This window comes from Prionailurus bengalensis, chromosome E1 (genome assembly GCF_016509475.1).
Source record: "Prionailurus bengalensis isolate Pbe53 chromosome E1, Fcat_Pben_1.1_paternal_pri, whole genome shotgun sequence".
Taxonomy (NCBI): Eukaryota; Metazoa; Chordata; class Mammalia; order Carnivora; family Felidae; genus Prionailurus; species Prionailurus bengalensis.
Genome location: NC_057347.1, coordinates 58,978,431 through 59,000,795, shown reverse-complemented (window position 1 = coordinate 59,000,795; position 22,365 = coordinate 58,978,431). Strand labels below are relative to the sequence as shown.

The 22,365-nt window shown below is 52.8% G+C and overlaps 1 protein-coding gene across 1 annotated transcript in view; it reads right to left on the bottom strand.

Annotated features, from left to right (window-relative positions):
- The window catches only part of RPTOR (regulatory associated protein of MTOR complex 1), a 338,621-nt gene extending 317,327 nt beyond the window's left edge, over positions 1–21,294 (bottom strand). The window contains exon 1 of the mRNA XM_043585750.1: positions 20,278–21,294. Within this exon, the coding sequence (XP_043441685.1) occupies positions 20,278–20,439 (162 nt within the window). The 5' untranslated portion in view covers positions 20,440–21,294. The remainder of the gene's footprint in view (positions 1–20,277) is intronic.
- Between the last annotated feature and the right edge of the window lie 1,071 nt (positions 21,295–22,365).

Below are 22,365 nucleotides of genomic sequence, written 5' to 3'. Positions count from 1 at the left end.
AAAGAGGGTTTTTCTTATTTTTTAAATGTCTTTAGAAGGTTGGTGGCTATTTTAAGAAATAACAGCAATGTAGTGTGGGGTTTATAACACATAGAATTAGGGGCGCCTGGGTGGCTCCGTCGGTTAAGCGTCCGACTTCGGCTCAGGTCACGATCTCGCTCGCGGTCCGTGAGTTCGAGCCCCGCGTCGGGCTCCATGCCGACAGCTCAGAGCCTGGAGCCTGTTTCAGATTCTGTGTCTCCCTCTCTTTCTGACCCTCCCCCATTCATGCTGTCTCTCCCTGTCTCAAAATTAAATAAACGTTAAAAAAAAAAAATTAAAGGGGCGCCTGGGTGGCGCAGTCGGTTAAGCGTTCGACTTCAGCCAGGTCACGATCTCGCGGCCCGTGAGTTCGAGCCCCGCGTCAGGCTCCGGGCTGATGGCTCGGAGCCTGGAGCCTGTTTCCGATTCTGTGTCTCCCTCTCTCTCTGCCCCTCCCCCGTTCATGCTCTGCCTCTCTCTGTCCCAAAAATAAATAAACGTTGAAGAAAAAAAAATTAAAAAAAAAAACCACATAGAATTAAACGTACGACATCAACAGCACAAGGATGGAGGGACAGGGTGGACCGCCGGGAGGGTCTCACACCACAGGTGACGTGGGCCAGTCAGTACCTGAAGGTACAACAGGAGCAGTCAAGGAAAGAATACTGCCTGAAAACAACCACCAAACCTCTGCCAACAGGGGTTTATCCTTAGACGTATCCTAAGGTAATCTTTTTTTTTATTAATATTAAAAAAAAATCATGCAGAAGGTTTTAAAAATTAAGTACAGGAAAATAAAACGTTTTATAAAGATAACTCTACCGACGCCTGCTTCCCATCCGTCCCATAAGCGCAGACCATCCCAGAAATGTTTAACACAGATAAGCACATATGACAAGCACAGATTAGCACAGATAAGTTACGTACATATAGCTTTTTAAGAGCACAGATAAGGCTGTGGCCAGTTTGTTCTATGCCTTCTTGTGGGATTTCACTTCAGTTTTGTTTTTTTTTTCAATTGAATAATATATCTTGGAAACCTTCCCGCAAAAGCACGTGTAGAATGACCTCACTGTCTTTACTAAGCGTGCAAGTCCAGTGCCCAACGCACCACAATGTAACCAATCCTCTGATGACGGGCACGAGGCCATTTGCAACCATTCAGAAGTACTCAGTGAATGAATGAGCGACCGCTGCCATGGATATTCTTACAGAACACTGGAATAATCTCAAAATGCTGGTTTTCCACATTTGCTTGGATTTATTCTTCCTGGATTTAAAACAGGCTCACAGCTCTATAAAGACGATGATTCCTTAAAATCAGGCCATTTGTAAAAATATTAACAGGCTACTTTCAGAACACGTCTCCACATTCAAGCCATCACACGAAGAATAAAAATAATCTACAGGATGAACCTTAATCTACTGAGCATGAAATTCTTCTCAAGAAAAAAAGATACCGTCAGGCACAATCCGGCAACTACTTCTCAAATGTATTTCGTTAAGTGAATATATGTTTAGTTAAGTGAAAACCATCAGTAATCTAATAAGGCAATAAAACATCATAAGTTGAGATCCTCTGGCTACAGTTACGTGTAGTAACCTAAGACGCTAATAACCAGCAAACGCATCGTCAACAAGCATGTCCTGGGAGAGCTTACAATAAGCGAGGGCAGAAAGGGCCTCCTGGCCCAGCCCCCGCCAAGGAGGACGGATGGGGGTCAGGGTGGGGAGCGGGAGAAGGAGCAGAGGGAATCAGGCGATCTCCAAGCCCACTGCAGGCATGCTCTTTGGCACCTGGGGTCCTGGACGGCATCTGAAGTCGACACAGCACACGGAGCCTGGCGCCGCCCAGGGGTCACTGCCGGACGCACTGGGCCTGCGGGACCCAGGTGGATCCGAGACCAGGGAGAGTCTTCGGGTACCCAAAACTGAAACTCAGCAGAATATGAAGCAAACCAGAACTCACGGAAGGAACTCAAGCTCTGGGATTCAATAGCGGGTCCAGCCATTGTCAGGGCAGGGAGTCGCTGAACAGAAGAAGCAGGGGCCCGGTGACCAGCACCGGCAAACAAAGAAGCCAATCTAGGTCACGGAAATGTGGCTTCGGGCACAGTTCCAAAGTCCGGTGGTCAGCGCCGGCCTTGGAGTTATGCGTCAGTCCCCGCACCCCTTCTCCCGGCGGGGCCCCAGGGGAGCCGAAGGACCTCCCGCTTGGCCCAGGACAGCCCTAGGCTAGCGAGCCCACTGCAGGAAAGGAACACAGAGTAAGAGTCAGGGATGCTACCAGCAGCAGGAAGAAGGAGCCCGCAGCGAGCTCACGTTCGGAGACTTCCCCGGATAGCGGCTCACAGACCAGGTCCTGTTGGAATAGAGCATTTCATCTCCAGAGCACTGTCACTAGAAAGAAGGGGACCGTGATGATCTCTCCTTCCCAGCCTGATCTGGTAGATGCCCAGAATTGTTTTGATGAGAATACTTGTTCTGAATGAAATGAATTTGATGTCTAAAAAACCTGTGAGAGCTATTATTGAACACCTAATGCTTGCCACGATGGCTTGCAAGGATCCATTCATTCTCGGTAATGTTCCCAATGATTTACGGGAAGCATGTCGTAAGTCTAGTTTTTGATAAATCTGCAACATTTACCACAACCTCACATAAACACACTTGGGTGGAGCGTGGATCCCAGGAGAGCCCACACCCTCGGAGGGAAAGGGGCCGCATCGCTGTGAAGGGTTACAGGAAAAAGGAAGGCAGGCAGCTCAGCCTGTCCAGTGCGGCCGTCGGGGGCAGTCACCTCAACAACACCTGCCCCTTACCAACCGATGAAAACCGCAGGCACAGTGTGCTGTCTCGACAGGGGGCAATTTCCACTCTTTTCCCTCCAAATAGTTGATATTTAAGCCACCGCACAAAAATGGGACGGAGCTCATTAGGAGCTATGCCACGGGCGTGTGCGGAGGAGACGCGTAGGTGCCCGGTTCCCTGAGAAGAGCTGTCGCTCGCTGCGCCCACAACCTGGGCAGGCGACCTGGGCACGCGACCGCGCGTCAGCGGTCCCCAGGCTTCACAGACGTCGCCCTGGGCAATCGTCCCAACCACGCTCCCCTTCCAGATGCGAACAGCAGGGCTGAGGCCAAGGGCACAGCAGGGAAGGAACCAGCTCGGGCCGGGGTCAGTCTGACACCAGATAAAAAACACAGCTGCCTCTTCCATTTTTAGAAAAGGTCCGTCGGGATTTTCGGAGTCTCCGTAAGAAGGGACTTTAAACCAACAAGGAATCTCACCCTTGGCCACACCAAGAATGGACTAAGGAGAAGGTGGAAGCCGGGACCCCTGGGTCGTGTCAGATCAGGGCTCGGACCCCTGGCCCTGCTGCTGAGCCAACAACAAGCTGCCGAACCACCCAGATCTCCGGAAGCTGCGGTCCGGTCAACGTATGGCCGAGGGCACTATGCTCAGTGACAGTGAATGAGCACAGCGGTCGGGAGCAGGTGTCAGGAGGGTGGCTTCCCAGCAGGAGGGAGCCTGACAGGGCCTCGGCAGGACTGGTCCTGGCCGCCTTCTGTTTCTCGAGCCGGGTGCTGGTCACATGTCTGCTCACTTGGTGACAATGCACGGAGAGCTTAGGATGTGAACTTTTGCTTTGGGCTTTAGTGAAGTTTGCTAAAAATACACCTGAAAACCTGAGTGTCACTTCTGTGAGCCTAAGCAACTATATTTTGTACGGGTACCTAGCACAGGACCCAGAAGAAAACAAAAGGCCCTGAGCTCAGAAAGGGCCAGAACGGTGCCGGGCCCGACGGCAAGAGGACGCAGGCATGGTCTTCCACCACAGCCGTGACCCAGCCCTCGCTGCGCCTCCTGCCTCCCGTCCCCACACCCTATCCTGTCTTCGCAAACCGTGTTTACCCATAACTGAGGGCACACCGTGACCTCCTGTAGCCCAGACCTAACTCTGTTCCCATAGGCGTTTCCTAGTTCAAACTGTTACAGGAGAACGAGATGGGCCCCGCTCATCCTCTCTACAGTCAGCCCGCCCAGCCCTGGCCCGCCCCGCTGCAGCCGGGAAGGGGCCGGGCCGTGGGGTCCACCAAGGGCTGTCACTTCAGGAGGGGCCAGGGTTAACAAGGGGACGAGGTTTCACTGCAAGGGGCTATGCGCCGGCAGATGCCAAGCAAGCACTTGCGAAATGTTATGGGTCAACCGCTTCCCAAACAAGCCTCTCTCCCTCAGCCTCTGTTAAGCTGCGCGATTCCCTTCTCCACTCTGACTGACCTCGCTCTTCGCCCTTCAAGAACTGCCATCCACCATCACCCCTATGGAGTCAGTTTCCAAAACTCTTTCTCCAAACTTGACTCATGCCTTCAAGTTTAAGGGCACCTCAAACTCAACCTGTCTAAAACCAAGTTCGTTAGCTTTCCTCCAGAAGCACGCCTTTCTCTCAGTTCACTTTATGTTACTAATCTCTTCGTTCCAGATTTAAACACAACAAAAAACTTAAGCGGGGCACCTGGGTGCCACAGTCGGTTAAGCGTCCGACTTCAGCCAGGTCATGATCTCGCGGTCCGTGAGTTCGAGCCCCATGTCAGGCTCTGGGCTGATGGCTCGGAGCTTGGAGCCTGTTTCCGATTCTGTGTCTCCCTCTCTCTCTGCCCCTCCCTCGTTCATGCTCTGTCTCTCTCTGTCCCAAAAATAAAATAAAAAACGTTGAAAAAAAAATTAAAAAAAAAAAAAACTTAACAAGCAAAACAGATCAGGGGCACCTGGGTGGCTCAGCTGGTTAAGCATCCAAATCTTGATTTCTGCCCAGGTCATGATCTCACGGTTCTCACAGTTCGTGAGTTCGAGCCCTACATCGGGCTCTGTGCTGGTGGCGCACAGCCTGTTTGGGATTCTCTCTCCCTCTCTCTCAAAATAAATAAATATAAACCTAAAATAAATAAATAACATTAAAAAAAACAGATTAGACTTGAAGACATCACCATAAATACATGTTTAGCTTAACACAGAGATAGTTACAGCAGGAAATACTTTTAGCCACATATAAATAAGGTGGGGGGGCGGGGGGGAGCGAGACAAGCAGAGACAACCAACAAACACGACCCCGTGATCGTGATCAAGGGCACATCCACAGTGACAAGTCACGTTGAGAGCAGCGATCCTGGATATGATAGGACGTGATAAGAAGGGCACTTTCCCTCCAAGTTCTTCCTCCCCAAACCCTATAACCCCTATCTTATCAAGTGAAAACCATCAGATGCACCCCAGCAGAGGACCGGTCTACCACACCCCTGCCCAGGGCTCCTCCGAAACCAGGCTGAGAGACCACGCGTCACAACTAAATGTGGCCTGGTGGCCTGGGTGGGGCCCCGGGGGTGACGAAGGAGGACAGCTAAAAACGGGAAATCTGGATAAAGTGTGGGCTTTAGCTGTGACAAAGGCACCACCCTTACTATAAGATAGTAGGAAGAGGGGAAAGTGGGTACAAAGTATACGGGAATTCTGTCTTCTCAATTTTTCTATAAATCTAGAACAGTCCTGAAAAGAGTCCCTTCAGAAAAAAGAAAAGGATAAGAAACCACCACAGTTTTCCTTTCTCCGAATTACTCACCAAGCCTGTGATCCTCTCCTCCTCAGACCGTTACTACTCCCTACTTCACAACCCACCCCGACTCAAAAACCTTCAAGAGTGGTGCTTTCCAAATAAATGTCCTTTCTTGTTTTGAGAGAGAGGCGGGGGGCGGGGGGGGGGGGGGAAGAGTGCATTTGACGGGTGGGGGGGGGGGGGTGGCGGGGAGAGGGGCAGAGACAGAATCTTAAGCAGGCCCCAAGCTCAGTGCAAAGCCCGACACAGGGCTCGATCCCATGACCCCGGGATCATGACCTGAGCTGGAATCAGGAGTTGGAAGCTCAGCCGACTGAGCCCCCCCCCAGACGCCCCCTGAACGTCCTCTCCCTACCCTACATTCAGGCCTTTAAAGACCTGGCTCCGGTGCCTCTGGCACTCCAGGCGCTCCGCCGGCTTCCCTTCCCCACTCCACCCTGCCCCTCGGCTCCCAGGCTAAGATCCCCCTACGCACCCCACCCCGCCACTCTGGCTTCCGCCTGACTCGCGGGTAGCAGCCAGGTGTGTGTCGCCCCCAGCTCCATTCTTCTGCATCACCCGGCCTGTGAGCTGGTCCCCACCCCTCCCTAACTGGGAGACAGGGCCAAGCCTTCTACCAGACACGCAAAGCGTGGCTAATGCGGTGGCCCTGCCACAGCCACCCACACTACCCCCCACTGTGCTCTCAAAGGACCTTCCTTTCACGGGGACACAGGACGCCACCCACACTCCTCCCTGGAGGGGCCTTCCCTCCACCTTCCGGCCAGCCAACCCCTCCCGGTCCCCACATCGGGCCCCACCCCCTCCGGGACATTTCCTCAAGCAGACTCCTTTCCAAACCCGCCTCCAGCCACCGGTCACACCCCTGCTTTCCACCGAGCGATAACACAGTCTGGGGCCACTAGTTAGACATCTCAGCATCATCGGTCTGACCCGCTAGGCTGGTCTGCCCACGCACCGATTTCACGGTGCTCCCAGAGTTCGGGACCGGGCCACACTCCCTCTTCATTCCCACCAAGGAACCGGCAGGGCAGAGGTGCTTTCTCGGTGGTCAGCAAACAGTGAGTGAGCAGTGGACGAGCGGCGGGGCCCCGGGCTCCAGAGCGGCCAGCACGGCGCGGTCTCTGCCAGCTCCGGCCGCCGATGCCCACGTCCCCTGAGGGGCAGGAGAAGGCGACAGGCTGAGGCCAGATCCGGGCTCCACTGCTCACTGGCTATGTGACCTCCGGCAAATTATCTGACCTCTCTTGCCTCAGTCTCCTCAGCTGTAAATGGGTAAAACAGTACCTGCTCACAAGGCTGTTCAGTAATCAAAGGGGCCTCAACATGGACACCCGGCCTACAGGGAGTGCGACCCAGAACAGAGCAGTAAACATCCTCCTCAACTTGCGACGGGGGTACATGCCCACAGATTTGTCATAAGTTGGAAACAGCGCAAGTCGAAAACGGACGCCACGCACCTGACCTACCGCCACAGCTCAGCCCAGCCTCGACGCGCTCAGGACACTCACGTTAGCCTACAGCTCGGCGAAAGCATCCTGCACAAAGCCTATCTTACGATACGTGTGATTTGCTGAATGCCGCGCGGAAGGTGACAAACAGTGGCTCTGTGGGGACAGGATGGCTGTCACCGAACCGGCTGCCGACCCCGGTGATCGCCGGCTCACCGGCGGCCGGGCTCCTGGCCCAGCATCACGACCGAGGGCCGGACCACGTGTCACCAGCCCGGGAGGAGATCCGGGTTCCAAATCCCGAGGAGGGTTTCGACTGAACACGTGTGGCTTTCACACCCTCGCAAAGTCGAAAACTTGTAAGTCGAGCCATCCTAGGGCCTATTGTTTTCCCAGAGGCAGAAAAGACATTAAAGCTGGGGGCTGGGACAGTGTTAATGCTGATGTAGTTCTTGGGTGTTGTGGGGGTTTCCCGAGTATCCATTTTATTATTATGCTTCAGATCCTACAAGGACAAGGGTATCAAATACAGGTAATTCCAGGTGTGCCTGGGTAATGCTGTCGGGGCACATCCGACTTCGGCTCAGATCATGAGCTCCTGGTTCGTGGGTTCAAGCCCCATGTCGGGCTCTGTGCTGACAGCTCGGAGCCTGGAACCCGCTTTGGATTCTGTGTCTCCCTCTCTCTCTCTGCCCCTCCCCTGCTTGTACTTTCTCTCTCTCTCTCTCAAATAAATAAATGAACTTTTTTTGAAATACGTAATTCAAAATAACCCTTTAGTGACACACAGTAAAATCTTGGCTGCAGGGAGGGAGTAAGAGGGAAGACAGAGAAGTAGGAAATACACCAAAATATTAACAGTGCCATAGTGGGATTTTATATAATTTTTATTCTCGTCCCATTTTTCCCTATTTTCTAAATGTTTTACAACGACATGTGTTATTTGTGTAATGTGGAGGAAAACAAGTTTCCAAGGAACTCAGTTTCATCAATAAAAATGGTAAAATATTTTTCAAGTACGAAGACCGCTCCCAGCATAGAGTTTTATTTAAAAGGCGAAACTCTCCTGGGCAAACCGTCCTGCCTGCTGACCAGGTAACGACACTTTCTCAGGAGAAGCGCTGCGTGGGTGAAGTAAGGGACCGAGCGGTGGCTCTCCGGAGAGGGTCCTGAGCCGCACGGCAGGTGTGACCCCGGGCTCTGCCACTGCCAGGCCAGGCCAGCCGCGGCCCGGCCCGGCCCAGGGCGCCGCCGGTGCACGGTGAAGGGGAAGGACAAGGAAGGACACACGCCAGCGTATGCGGGACATCGGTACAGGAAAGAAACACAAGGCACCTGGTGTCTCCACAATGCTGCCGCCTCTACGGAAACTCAACCTGGACCGGAGCCAGGGCTCAGAGGCAGCGCAGGAAAAGGAAATGCCTCATTTACACGTGACGGTGCTTACATATTCGTGTACCTTTAAACTGATGGTCCGATCAACCCTTAAGGATAAGAGCAGCAGCCATCCAAGAGAACACCAGCGCCGGCCCATCAGCAGCGCCCACAGGCGCGAGGACAAGGGTGCAGCAGGGATGAACGAAGACAGAGGGGACGGGGACCCAGGTGCCCACGGTAGCTCACCCCTCTCTCTGCTGCATCCAGCAGGGCCCCCGAGTCCTTCTGCCGGTGACCGAGGCCCACTGTCCTCTGTCCCAGGGGGCGCTCGGCCACCCGCACCTCCCCCGCACTGGCCCAGCTCCCCCTCCTCAGTGCGCCCGGCCCACGCCCCCTCCCTCACGCAGGTCCTCTCACACACACCCACACACACACACACCACACGTTTCCCCCCATTCTCTCTCTTCCTCTCTCTGCGGCCAGTGCGATCTTGCCAAACTCCTGATTATGCCACTACCCTGCTTTCAGACGTTTCTTAATCATCCTTAAGACGAAACCCAAATTCCCAGGGCCCTGCGAAGCTTGCCGGGACTCGCCCTGTCCGCCTGTCCATCCTCGTGGGCTCTCCCTGCTCCTCCAGCACGGTCCCCGCCCCGTTTACCTGACCACCGTCTACCGAGCACCTACTACTGATAATGTCACCCGGTGAGAAGCTGGGGACGCAGCAGTGGACAGAACAGAGCCCTTCCGAGCGGGGCCGACAAACAAACGCGCAACCTGGTGTCCGGGTGGCAGAGGGAAATCCGGCAGGTGGGGTACGGGTGGCCGGCAGCTGTCTTAGGAAGGGGGGAAACCCTCTCGGGGGCACCCGGCCTCCCTCTCCCTCTGGGGAGAAAGGCGGCTCCCCAGAGGCCGTGCTCTCCCCCCCAGTGTTTGCACACCTCGGTGCTTGGGCCAGCCACCCTCCCCGCAGCCCCCCTCCTGCCCCACCCAACCTCTCCCTTCCCCCCAGCTAATTTCTGCTCCCTTCCAGTCCTGACGCAGTCTTCCAGGAGTCCCTCCCGCACTCCGTACGCGGCTGCCACCACCCCAGTGCCCTGCCTCCTGGGCTGAGTCAACCCACCTTCCCCAAAAAACTGGTAAACGCCTAAAAAGCGGGAGTTGTTCACCAATGAATCACCAATACTTAGCACAGTGCCTGGCACAGAAAGGCGCTAGACAAGCATCGGCTCAATTACTGAATTCTATAAATCAGTTGGTTGTGACTTCGCTGCCCTTTTCCCCACCCCCACCCCAGCACCTGCCCTACCGCACCCAGCACGGAGCTCAGCCGAGCGCCTCAGGCATGCAGACACTGCAGGCAGGTACAGTTCCCGAAATCGCTGCCTTGTTACTGGAGTGCAGATACATAACTACCACACTGTGCTTTTATTCTGTACAAGAATGCCATTTTCCTCACGTCAGATGCGAATCCCTCCAGGGCCACGCCAGTGTCCTACGCTGCTTACACCCGATCCCAGGCTCTGTGCCATATGAGCCTAAGTGGTACTGAATGTTCATGAGAACCACTATTTCCACACAAACCATTGAGAAACCCTGAAACTCACTTTTCAAAATTTATTAGAGAGAAAGAGAGAAAAAAAAAAAGAGAGAGAGAGAGAGAGCATGAGCAGGGAAGAGGGGCAGAGGGGAAGGGGGGGGGGAGAGAGGAGAGAGAGAATGAATCTCAAGCAGGTTCCACGCTCAGTGCAGAACCCAACGCAGGGGTGATCCCATGACTCTGGGACCATGACCTGAGCCGAAATCAAGAGTCAGACGTTCAACAAACTGAGCCACCCAGGCTCCCCACTTGAAACTCACTTCTAATTTTTTTTTTTTTAATTTTTTTTCAATGTTTTTTTTTTTTGGGGGGGGGGGGACAGAGAGAGACAGAGCATGAACGGGGGAGGGGCAGAGAGAGAAGGAGACACAGAATCGGAAACAGGCTCCAGGCTCCGCTCCAGGCTCCGAGCCGTCAGCCCAGAGCCTGACGCGGGGCTCGAACTCATGGACCGCGAGATCGTGACCTGGCTGAAGTCGGACGCTTAACCGACTGCGCCACCCAGGCGCCCCACTTTTAATTTTTTTTAATGTTTGTTTATTTTTGAGAGAGAGACAGAGTGTGAGTGGGGGAGGGCAGAGAGAGAGGGAGACGTGGGATCAGGCTCCAGGCTCCAAGCTGTCGGCACAGAGCCTGATGTGGGTGCTTGAACTCACAGACCGCGAGATCGTGGCCTGAGCCAAAGTCGGACACTTAACCGACTAAGCCACCCGGGCGCCCCTGAAACCCTCTTCTGACAGCATATTCTCCCAGTTAGGATTTGGGCATCTCACTGCATGCAGAGTGTGCCTCAAACAACAATGTAAGTCAGTATTAACCTCTTAGTAGGTCTGCGTCCCCAAGTGCTGTGGGTTAGTAATTCAGACACCCCCCACACCCCCCCTTCTCTGCATCCTGGTCCGGGGCAAGTGACTCTGCCAGGGCAGTGGAGCCAAATCCTCGCCACCAAGAAGCAAGTGACGGGGGGGCTGCAAAGGGGACAGAGGAGAGCGTGCCCGGAGGTAGCGACCAGCACTGGAGACCCCTCTGTGCACAGAAACCGATAAACACAGACTGAAACCCCACGTGTCCGCCCACCTCCACTGCTGAGGGGCCCACCGACGACACAACAGCAGCAGCAAGGAGCAAACCTAGTGCCCAGGTCTTGCTTCCAAAGCCCGTCCTCCACAAGGAGCCGGCGTCACGGAGGAATGGCTGACTCCAGGGCGAAGGCTGGGAAATCCGAGAAGAGCAGCAGCATCTGACTGTGCGGCAAAGTACAGAAGCGTTCGGAACCTCGCACGTCAAAGTGGCCACGACCTGCAGAGGCCCTATGAGCAGGATCACAAAGCAGGACGGGAGCGGATCCCACGACCCAAGACAACACTACTGGAAGGAAGCAGGACCACGTGCTTTCCGCCCGGAGTCACTTCCACCGGGCTCCCGCCGGAGACGCCCGGGCCGAATCCGCGCGAGGGCGCCGTACACGGCAACCGCCCGGCACCAGCGCAAAGCATCAAGGCCAACAAATTCGCAGACAGTAGACGCGGGGGGGGGGGGGGATACGGGGGGGGGGGGGGCGGGCGGGCACAGAGACGATGCAGTTGTGGACGCGCACGGACGGAGGGGCCGCGCAGCAACGTGAATGCGCCTGAGCCGCCGAGCTGCGTGCGCGCTTAAGAGCCGCTCAAGTGGTAAACACGTTAGCTTATTTCACCACAATAAAAAAATGCCAAGGTGAAGACGTTCCAAGGCCGAGAAGCTCCTCTTATTTAAGGAGGTCACGCGGACGACACCGTTAAGGGCAATGAGGGATCCCGAGCGGGGGCGGGGAGGGCAAAAATCGCCAACAAGGCGGTGCTGCCGGGACAAGCGGCAACATTGCCATGCGAGCTGTGGATTAATAACAGTCACGTATCAAACATATACAAACACAGAGAGAATGATAAAGCAGGCGAGGGAAGATGTAAACAGGTAACGAACCCGGGTAAAGGTACAGGGGAGTTCGCTGAACTAGTCTTACAATTTTTCTGTAAGTCTGAAATTGTATCTAAACTAAGAAACAGAAAATAGTACCAGTCAGGGGCGCCTGGGAGGCTCAGACAGTTGAGCATCTGACTTTTGATTTCATCTCAGGTCATGATCTCAGGGTTGTGAGATCGAACCCGCATCGGGCTCTGTACTGACAGTACAAGCCTGCTTGGGATTCCCTCTCTCTCTCTCTCTCTCTCAAAATAAATAAATAAACTTGGGGGAAAAAAATACTACTAGTCAAGAACAAAAGCCACCTCTGAAAGCAAACTGACTCGGGGGTCAAATTATCACTTGTTCTCAGTGGTCACCTCTCCTCCAGCCACCAGGGCACACCCCCGCCCCCTCCCAGAGCTGCACCTGTCTGACAAGTTCAGGCTCAAGAACATGATTAAAGCATTAATTATCACGCCCAACATCTCCTGGGATAACATTTTCTATATACTTAACTAAACTTACAAGAAGACAAGAAAAGGTGTCAAACTTCAGCTCTACCGAAACAACAATGGTAGATGCCCCAAGCACTCTTTTAATGTCTTCTCAATAAAGGCAGGAAAGAGTCAGGAACCTGGAGAACACCGTCTATATATAATCCACATGCTATCTTGTTAAAACTCGAGCTTTAGAATTCTACAAGGTGATAATGAGGAGAAATGTTCTTATCCATTTCAGGACTACTTCCCCAGCACGTTGTTCAAAATGGAACACGGCACATTTTTTAAAGCAGGTTAAAAAAAAAAAAAAATCTATGTGGATGGTCCTTTGTGGCTCCTGAGCCTCCCATGACAAATGCCAAGGGCCAGTTCCCACACTTGAAGCGCAGAGCGAGGGTGCCCGCGCTGGCCGCCCGCTCTTTCAGCCCCAAGGTCTGACCCACCTGTGGACCCCGGCCCCTGGACGGTCATCCTGCAGCTCGGGCTGCCTGGCTTTGGACATGGTGTCTCACTCGGATCCTCGCAACTCTAGCCCCATGCCTCCAAACCCTCCACTCCACCCCCGGTCAACAAGATCTCTCCAAACACAAATCTCTGCATGACTTTGCCCCACTTAAATCCACACGCAGCTCCCCACCACCAACCACATCAACAGTCATTAGTTGCTGAGAGTTTCATGCTGGGTCCATGTAACTGATTTGTACGTGTCATAAATGCAGCTCAATGCAAATGATTTACCTATTTAACGTAAAGGCAAAGTTTTCCCCATAATCGTGCCATTCTCCCCTGTAAAACACACATGATGGGGTATCGCAGTTTGGTGTTGATGCGTCTGTCTGTCCTACTGGACGCTAGGGTCCCGGAGAGCACGGCACACTGTGAGCAAGAAACCCTTGCTGAACTACGGTAAAGGTCTCTGGCTGCCTGCCCCTGCCACACTTGGGTCGATGTTCCTCCACTCACAGGACAGGACACGGCTGGGTGGGCAGCAGAGCGAACCCCTCCAGGGCGCACGCCAGAAGTCTGGGTCAACGGGAGGCCCTGACAGTGGCTACGTGCTTCCATACAGGGCAACTGCCTTCACAACCCCACAGAGCTCTTCGCAAACACAAGCTCCAGAACGGAAAGGGCGTTAACAGGTCCCTTTTAGGTCTGCTCTTAAATTTCTGGTCCTCTCTGCTTGATATTTTTGGCCAACCACCTGATATCCTCAAGCCCTGCTTCCTAATTTAAGTCTGACACCCACTTTCTTTTTAACTACACTAACGAGTCTCAAACTTTTGAGGATAGAACACCTTTACACTCGAAGATTACTGAAGACTCCCAAAGAGCTCCTTTTAAAAAAAAAAACACAACTTTTTTTTACATGTTTATTTATTTATTGAGAGAGAAAGAGAGAAGAGAGAACGCTGGAGCAGGGGAGGGGCGGAGAGAGGGAGACAGAATCCCAAGCAGGTTCTGCACTGTCAGTGCAGAGCGGATGCGGGGCTTGAGCCCACGAACATGAGACCATGACCTGAGCCAAAATCAAGAGTCAGATGCTCAACCGACTGAGCCACCCAGGTGCCCCTCAAAGAGCTTTTTCCAATATTTTCCATCTTAGAGGTCAAAATTAAAAAAAAAAAAAAAAAAAAAAAAGAAGAAGAAGAAGAATGTATTTCCAGGCGCACCTGGGTGGCTCAGTCAGTTGAGCGTCTGACTCTTGATTTTGGCTCAGGTCATGATCCCAGGGTTATGGGATTGAGCCTCACTGAAGGCTGCACACTGACCGTGGAGCCTACTTAAGATTCCCTCTCTCCCTCTGCCCCTCTCCCCTGCTCACACGTGCGCACGTGCTCTCTCTCTCTCCCTAAAATAAATTAATTAATGTAAACAGTCCTCTATCCTTTTTTAAAAAAAAATGTTTAAAGGCATGTATTTATTAACGGATTTAAAATTATAAATGCGTTATATATTTCAATAAATACTTCTACGACAAAGACATTTTCAAAAAAACCATTGCAAATCTCTCTAAGGTCTGCCTTATCAGAAGCCCACTGGACTGCACACTGTCTTCCAACCTGCTGTGACGTGTCGCTTTGGTTGAAGCGGATGGAGAAACTCTGGCCCCACGAGGATTCGCAGGTGAAAAGGGCAAGAACATCAGCACGTCCAAGTAACTGAGAACGTGCTTCTCTGACATCACATCGAAACTCGGCAAATTGTAGTTTCTTAAAGGTTAGAAGCAACCTATGTGCACAGAGCACTAAACGGCCTACCCGATCTATCGGAAGCACAACCCCTTACTATATTAAAGCGCACCGGCCTCCCTTTGAGTGGATCTCTTGCCCACGGAGGATTCGGTAAGAGTGCGGATTGGCCCTCTGGAAACACAGGCTCACTGAATTATGCAGACGTTCCAGATGAGGGCACACTGCACTCCACGTTTCGTATCCAAAAAATCCTGTCCACTCTACCATCACCTCGTTGGAAGAGTGGGAAGCTGGGCAGCTCTCAGGGGCAGACACAGGTTTTCCAAAACTCTTCATTTTCACCTGAAAGCTCAGATTTTATCCCGGCCACGCATCCTGTCAGTCTTCTTCCTTGAAGTGACAGCTCATCGTTTGTTCTGGAGGAAACGTCTGCCGGAGACGCCAGCCTGAGCACCCAGAGTCGCCGTTAGCCTCCTTTCGGGTCCAGCGCGGGCGCCCCGCGAGCAGCAGGTGGCCCAGCCGGGGCCCCCGCAGGGCTCTTCCCAGGGCCACCCGCCACGCGGTAGGGGACGGCGGGCGCCAAGGAGGCGAGATCTGACACAGCCCATACTTGTTACGGGGTCACCAGGGGCATCGTCAAGTGGAGTGGAACTGTTCCCCGTGATGGCACAGCGCAGGGAAACAGCGGCCCAGCACCGGCTGGGCGTGACTCACGCCCTCGCCACTCCCCTCGCCGCTTCTGCATCATCCGCTCAGATCCCAACGCAGAGACCAGGAAAGGCCACTGCCACCTTGCACTGCTATCATTAGGTCATCTCCGCACCCACTGTGGGGCCCAAACTCACGACCCTGAGATCCAGAGTCGCACGCTGCACTTGTATGATTATCAAAATAGGGGAGGGGGAGCCCGGAGCCCACCGCCCACCGCGGGAACAGCTGAGCCGCTCCCTTGGCACAGTTCTCTGCTTTTATATCCCCGCCACCGCCCCGGCCGTCTTCCCTACACATCTGGTTTTAGACGCGGGGGCCTCACAATGTGAATTTTCAGTCACTGTGATACCACTCTCTTTGTTTCAACTAGGCTTTGTTTCTCAAGTTCAACTTCCCTCATCCCGAGCCCCGTAACTCAGGCCCCTTGGCAAGCCGTTTATTTAACTCAAGCCTCAGTTTCCTCAACCACCACACGGAGATAATAATCCCCAGCCAATGTAAAGAACACGCCCTGTGCAGAAGCCCGTCCCCCCTCCAGTCACTTTGTCCTCGGTACATGTCCACCATGTACCAAGCACCATCCCGTGTGCTAGCATCGACGAGGTCTCAGCCTTACGACAAAATTTCCGTTCTGGGGGTGGGGATGTAGTGGAAAATACCAGAGAAAGAGAGAGCGATCGTGAGTGGCTGGGGAGCTGCTTTCGAGGAGGTGATGGGGGAAGGCCTCTCAGCGGCTGACTGTGGAGGTCATGGGGAGCCAGTTACCAAGAGCAGAGGCGGGGGTGTCCCCAGGCCTTTCCATCGAGGAAGCAGAAAAGGCAGGGCCAGACCACAAAGTGAACCGGGGCGAGGCATCTGCACTGAGCTCCAAGCACTCGGGAAGCCAGGAGCGGTCCCTCCGGGTCAGAACGCCTGTGGGGGAGACCAGTCAGGACGCAAGCACAGCCTTCCAGGTGAAACACGGTAGCTGGATGGGCCAGGCTCACGACGGGCAGAGACAAAATGGGGCGATCCCGTGTAAGACGCACTTTGGAGGCCAAGTCGACAGGCTCTACTCATGAGCTGGACAGGGCCACGAGGAGAAGGAGAGGAAAGAATGAAGGGTAAATTCTGGATTTACAGCTTGAACACCCGAGTGGGGGTTGAGGCAACGCAGGCAATCAAGAGCTCCGGGCCAGGCCAGAAGTAAAAACTGCCGATGTGAGGGTCGCCGACGTGTGAACGGCATTAAAACCATGAGCCCAGACAAGACCCGCTGGCCAGGGGCATACACAACAAAGAGGAGGGGCCCAAGGTCAAGTCCTCGAGCGCTCCACACTAGGCTGTCAAACAGCAAAGGGGTCTGAGAAGGAGGATGAGAGACCTCAGGGGAAGAGCTGGAGCTCTTTCTGTTCGGGAAGACACAGAAGCAAAAGGACAGTCTCATGAGGGAGGAGTGGCCCATTGAGGAAGGCTGCATAGAGGTCAGACAAGATAAGGACACAGAAGTGAAGGCCTGTGGAGGGTGGTCTCAATGCCTGATGGGAGTACGTGATAGAGGCCACAAGGTGAGCAAGGTAGGGTTACCCTTCCGTTGTCCACGCGCCAGTTCGCTGCCTCCACTCGGCTCCCTCCACGGCTTACTCAAAGCACAACTTACAAAGCCAGGTGACAATCGGTCGAGAGACTGGTTTCGAAATGGCTTCATCGTTCTCTACCTACTCCTCCGGCACACTTGTAGGCACCGTGTGTGTGGCAGCGGTTTCCCTTCAGGTTTCTGATTCCGTCCCACACGTGCAAGGCAAAGATCTAACGGAGACCAACTGTCCCCACTCGCTCCCTTTCCAGGGGACAAATGAACTCTGATCGCCATAAAGCATCACGGTAAAACACAAACGGGAACATACGTACACGTCGGCGTCAGCCATAGGCCCACGAATTTTGAACCGCGAATCATTTACGTAAGTCTAATTATTTGAAAATGATAAGCCAAAATTGCTATTGATGCATATACGTATCAATTCACTAAAAGCAACAGAATTAACCGAACAACAAACTAATTTGATAATAACAGTATTAAACAGTAACTTAGTAACTAAAATGCAATAATAGTGGCATTTGAAAGGCAGCGCGGATTTCCCCCCCCCCCCCCAAAATGTGGGAATCCCAACTGAGAGTAGGCAAGGGCTGTGGCTCTCTCTGTCGGGATGCCAAACATTGAGTGGCAGAAAACTTTTAACAGATGTCAGTCAACTTAGCAAAGATGTCAACTTTAGGGATCCTTAACAGCTTCACTAAATAGGACACCAAGAGGGAACCAGAAATACATACACAAAATAAGAGTATATGGAATTGCGTCTCGGTCACAGGGAGCAGCAAAGGCCAAGTCTGCGTTCAGGGCACTTCCCGGCCCACCAGGGCAAGTGGGACGCGTAGGGCCTGCTCCGGGACAAGCAGGCCCACACATGTCGCCTCACCACAGGCTGCTCCATCAGACTGCCGGAGACAGCCTGGCCTGGACGCCTGTGTGCTCAAGATTCCTAGAATCAGAGCAGCTGCCTGGCGTGGCAGTCACGGAGCACAAGTCACACCCAGGGAACACGCTGGCCAGAACCAGCCCCACAAACCAGGTTTGTTCGGCCCGCAGCGTCGGTTGGACTCCTTCATGTCTTGGAACATCTGAAAGAGTGCCAACATTTTTAAATTGGAAGCCTTCACGTTAAAAAAAAAAAAAAAAAAAAAAAAAGTCTTCTGGATTCTCAAAGAAAAAAGACAGAGAGAGAGAAAGGAAGAGAGATCTGGCCGAGGCCCAGCTGCCCCTTCAGCTACTGTGGCCTGTGCTCTCCAGCGCCCACCTTCCAGAAAAATCAAACACGAGTCACATGTCGGCTGCCGTTTATCTCCGGCCCTGTGCCATTCTTCTTACACCTGGCCTGTTTCCTTCACTCATGCTTCCTTCCAGTTCTTAGCATCATTTGGATTTGCAACTCTGTCCTGGCAGGGGTGCTGAGAGGTCTCGTTGGGGCTGAGTCAGAGGAAGACACTACAAGGGCAGTTAGACGCCAAGCTCCCACACGCTGAACTGAAAATGTTATCTGCTGATTTTCTCCTTCATTAAACACCTTGCAAAAAGGTCAGACACGGCAAACGTTTCTCTCCTGGCTCTTTTCTAAGGAGTAATCTCAGTAATTACTCAGACTCAGAACTTTTCTTTCTCTTAATGACCTATGACAAGCTTATCAGAAAATGTTACCATTCACAAATTAATGTTTTAAGCAAAAGGTCAAAAATATATCCATTCGTCAGCTTGAACAGTTTGAGCATGGGTTTAGGGTAGCAGAGGGAACCACATTTCACAAGGAAAAAAATAAAAAATAAAAGTCTTCCAGATAGAATGGGGAAAAAAATTATTAGACAGTTACTTTAAAACAAGTTCCTTTTTTTGGGGCGCCTGGGTGGCGCAGTCGGTTAAGCGTCCAACTTCAGCCAGGTCACGATCTCGCGGTCCGTGAGTTCGAGCCCCGCGTCGGGCTCTAGGCTGATGGCTCGGAGCCTGGAGCCTGTTTCCGATTCTGTGTCTCCCTCTCTCTCTGCCCCTCCCCCGTTCACGCTCTGTCTCTCTCTGTCCCAAAAATAAATAAACGTTGAAAAAAAAAAAAAAAAAACAAGTTCCTTTTCATGTATGCATAACAACCACAAAAAAAATGTGAACTATATAATCAGTACCAAAGAAGTCCCTAAGATAGACTTTGTACAATCTCTTCCAAAGACCGTTTCTTTTACTCCTTAAGCTGCTTTGGGATGAAATGAATTGTCCTAACCCAAATCAATCACCAAAGGACTGGTTACTAGGGACTGACCAAGCACAATTGCCATAATGGTGAGCTTACATAGTTCAACATCATACATGAAAATATATGTAAGCCCAGAGCAATCACACCGTACTATAACAACTACCTCTCTTTTACCACTACGATGCTTAAATTTAAAAAAGGCAATCTTGAAGGAAAAAACAAATCACAAAAAGACAAATTTTAACTGTGCGTAGATGGGAAGGTTCCACCCGCTTGCTCCGGAGACCAGGAGGTAGACAGCGGTTAGTTAAGGGCAGGTTCACCAAGATTGGCTGTTTTCTTTCCTACTGGCCATTTGTAAGTCACTGTTCACACTCCAACACCATGGAGACCCCCTCAAACCTGGACCCCAAGTTCCAACCCATCACCCTCTAACTCCACCGTGGGAGAAATTCTGTCTCCAAGCTACAGCAACGTGACACCACATAAACGGAGGGAAAGTCTGGATCCAAGACCAACTGTTTAGAAGGCGGTATGATGAAGTTCATTGTAACTTTAAAACAAGCCTGCATGAATTTGTTACTAGCTAAACATTTGCCAGTAATCTTGTTTCCCAGCAGAGCATTTAACCTGGCTTGGACAATTAGAAAAAAAAAAAAAAAAAAAAAAGCAAACTAACCACAGAAGTAGGCTCCCCAGGTGGGTACAAGTCCTCTCTCCCCCAAGGCAGCTTTCCCTCCTGTTAATAACAGCACTGAGTATACCAAAGAGTAACAGCACTGAGTATACCAAAGAGTGTGCAAGCACTCGCAGTGCTGCACTTTCCAACACGGTTACCTTTTACTGTCCGAATTCGAACTCAGTTTGAGTTAAATTAACACTGGCCGGTGAATAACTAACTACTAACCAGAACAGACTTTTTCCATTTCCGACCCAACGCTGGAGTCTGAAATGGCTTGTGCTCTCTAAGTTGACTTGCAACGTGTGGCTGGGGAAAAAATGACCGCTGCTTCCCCCGAGGACACTCGAGTGGCTCTGAACTTTCTGTGGAAGAATCTACCAGGGCCCAAGGGGGCGCGGTGGGAAAATCCACTTACCCGATCCTTCATCCTCCAGCTCTGAGCTAAGGATTTGGAGCCTTCGATTTTCTCACAGTGCCTCTTTTTCATAAAAGCCAAGGGCAGGTTCCAGTCTGTGAGGTCGGCCTCATCTTCCTCCCCGAGTCCCAGAAGAGGGGACTGCAGCATCTCGGACTCCATCGGGGGGGGAGGGGGTGGGGGAGTCCTTGGCAGCAAGCGCTCGAGAACCTCCAGCCTTAAAAACTAGCGTGTACCGGAGCGGTACATATAAGAAGTAAGAAACAGGGAAGGGGGGCGAGTGGAAAAAGAAGCGAACGGGAAGTGTGCGGAGACCCCTACTCGGGCAAAAAGTCTGACACCCTTCTCTCTAACTCTGCGCGGGAAGGCGGAGGGGTAGGAATAGCCGGGCGGCGGCGGGGGGAGACCGGGCGGACCGAGGAGCTCGGCGCGCACACACACGCACGCCCCCAGGTCCCACGCCACGGGCTGCTTCGGGGGCTGCACGTCCCAGGAGGGGCTGCGAGCGGGGCTGTCAGAGGCGTGGGAGACTTCAGGCCGCACGATGACCCTGCTCTCGGCCTCCAACGCCTCGGCCGATCCGAGGACAGGAAGGCCGCCCGCTCTCGGTGCCGGTTCGCCGACCGGGCGGAGGTCTCCGGCCGAGGGGGGAAGAGGTTCAGAGCTCGTGGGGTTTCCCGCAGCCACTCTCAGCCCTGCGGGTCCCGCACTCGCCGGAGCTGCTGCAACCAGAGCCAGGACCGGCCCATCGTGCTCGCCCGCAGCCGGCTCCTCGGCCCCGGATCCGCGCGGCCTGGACGGCCCCGGCCTTCGGCCCCGTGCCTCTCTCCTGCCTGAGAACGAGTCCTGAGGAGAGGGCGACGCGGAGGCGCGAAGAAGACAGGGAGTGTGGGCTTATTGGGTTTGGAGAGTTCTGCCCTCTGGTTTGAAGCTACAGTGAAACTCCTCTCATCAGCACATCAAGGAGGACGCCATGTTGCCAAGCCCCAGCATGCATCGCGACCTACGGTGTGACCAACAGGCCAAACTTCCTCAGAACGTTCTGGCCGCGCTTCCCAGAATGCGAGGAGAGAAATTCGCCGCCCCCCCCCCGCCCCGCTTCGTTACTATGGTTACCACAATTCAGCTTTCCAGAGTTTATAGCGTTCATTCAATAGATGCGCGATATCAAAGTCAATCCTATAAACGAAACTATGTCAATTTAGTTAATTTTGAAAAAAAGCTTTTTATTGGTACAAACGGATCTACATGCTCCTGAAATTTAAGGAATTCACCCCCTTGTTGTTTCTTCCAGATTTTGAAAAGGCAGCAAAAGCAAGAACTATTGATAATATTACAAAAGAAGATGGTTGGGGGGGTGGGGGTTGCACGTAGTATCCTCCACAGTATCAATCAGATTTTCTCCCCCCACCCCCACCCCCACCCCCCCAGGGAATCCCCAGGGGAAAAACTAATTTCAACGATTACAATTTTTTTTTGTAATTGAATCCATCCTATTTTCTGAGCAGCTTATCCTTCTTTTGATACAGCTTCATGTGCAAACAACTAAAAGCTACAGGTTTCTTTGCGTGGAGGCAGGCCCCCTGCTTTATTCCTCTACTCAGAAAACATTGTTTATTTACAGTGTGTGCGGAACTCTGACCTCCTCTACTAGGAGGGAATAGAGAGCCGAATGCAGCATGTGGTGCCTGCCTTCAATAAAAACAGTGTTAGTGAGCCACACATGTTCCCAGTATATACAGCTTGGCAGGGAGCAAACAGACTGGTCTTCCCGTCTGCATGGGGCTTTGGTGCCTGGATCCCGATGTTGGCTGAATCACTCTCCACCTCTGTAACCTTGGTCAATTGCTTAACTATTTCAGCTTCAGTTTCCTCATGTATAAAACTGGGATAGGGCCTCCTGGGTGGCTCGGTGAGCTAAGCGTCTGACTTCAGCTCAGGTCATGATCTTGCTGTCGGTCTGTGAGTTCAAGCCCCACATAGGGCTCTGCGCTGACAGCTCAGAGCCTGGAGCCCGCTTGGGATTCTGTGTCTCCCTCTCTCTCTGCCCCTGCCCTGCCCACGCCCTGTCTCTCTCTCTCTCTCTCT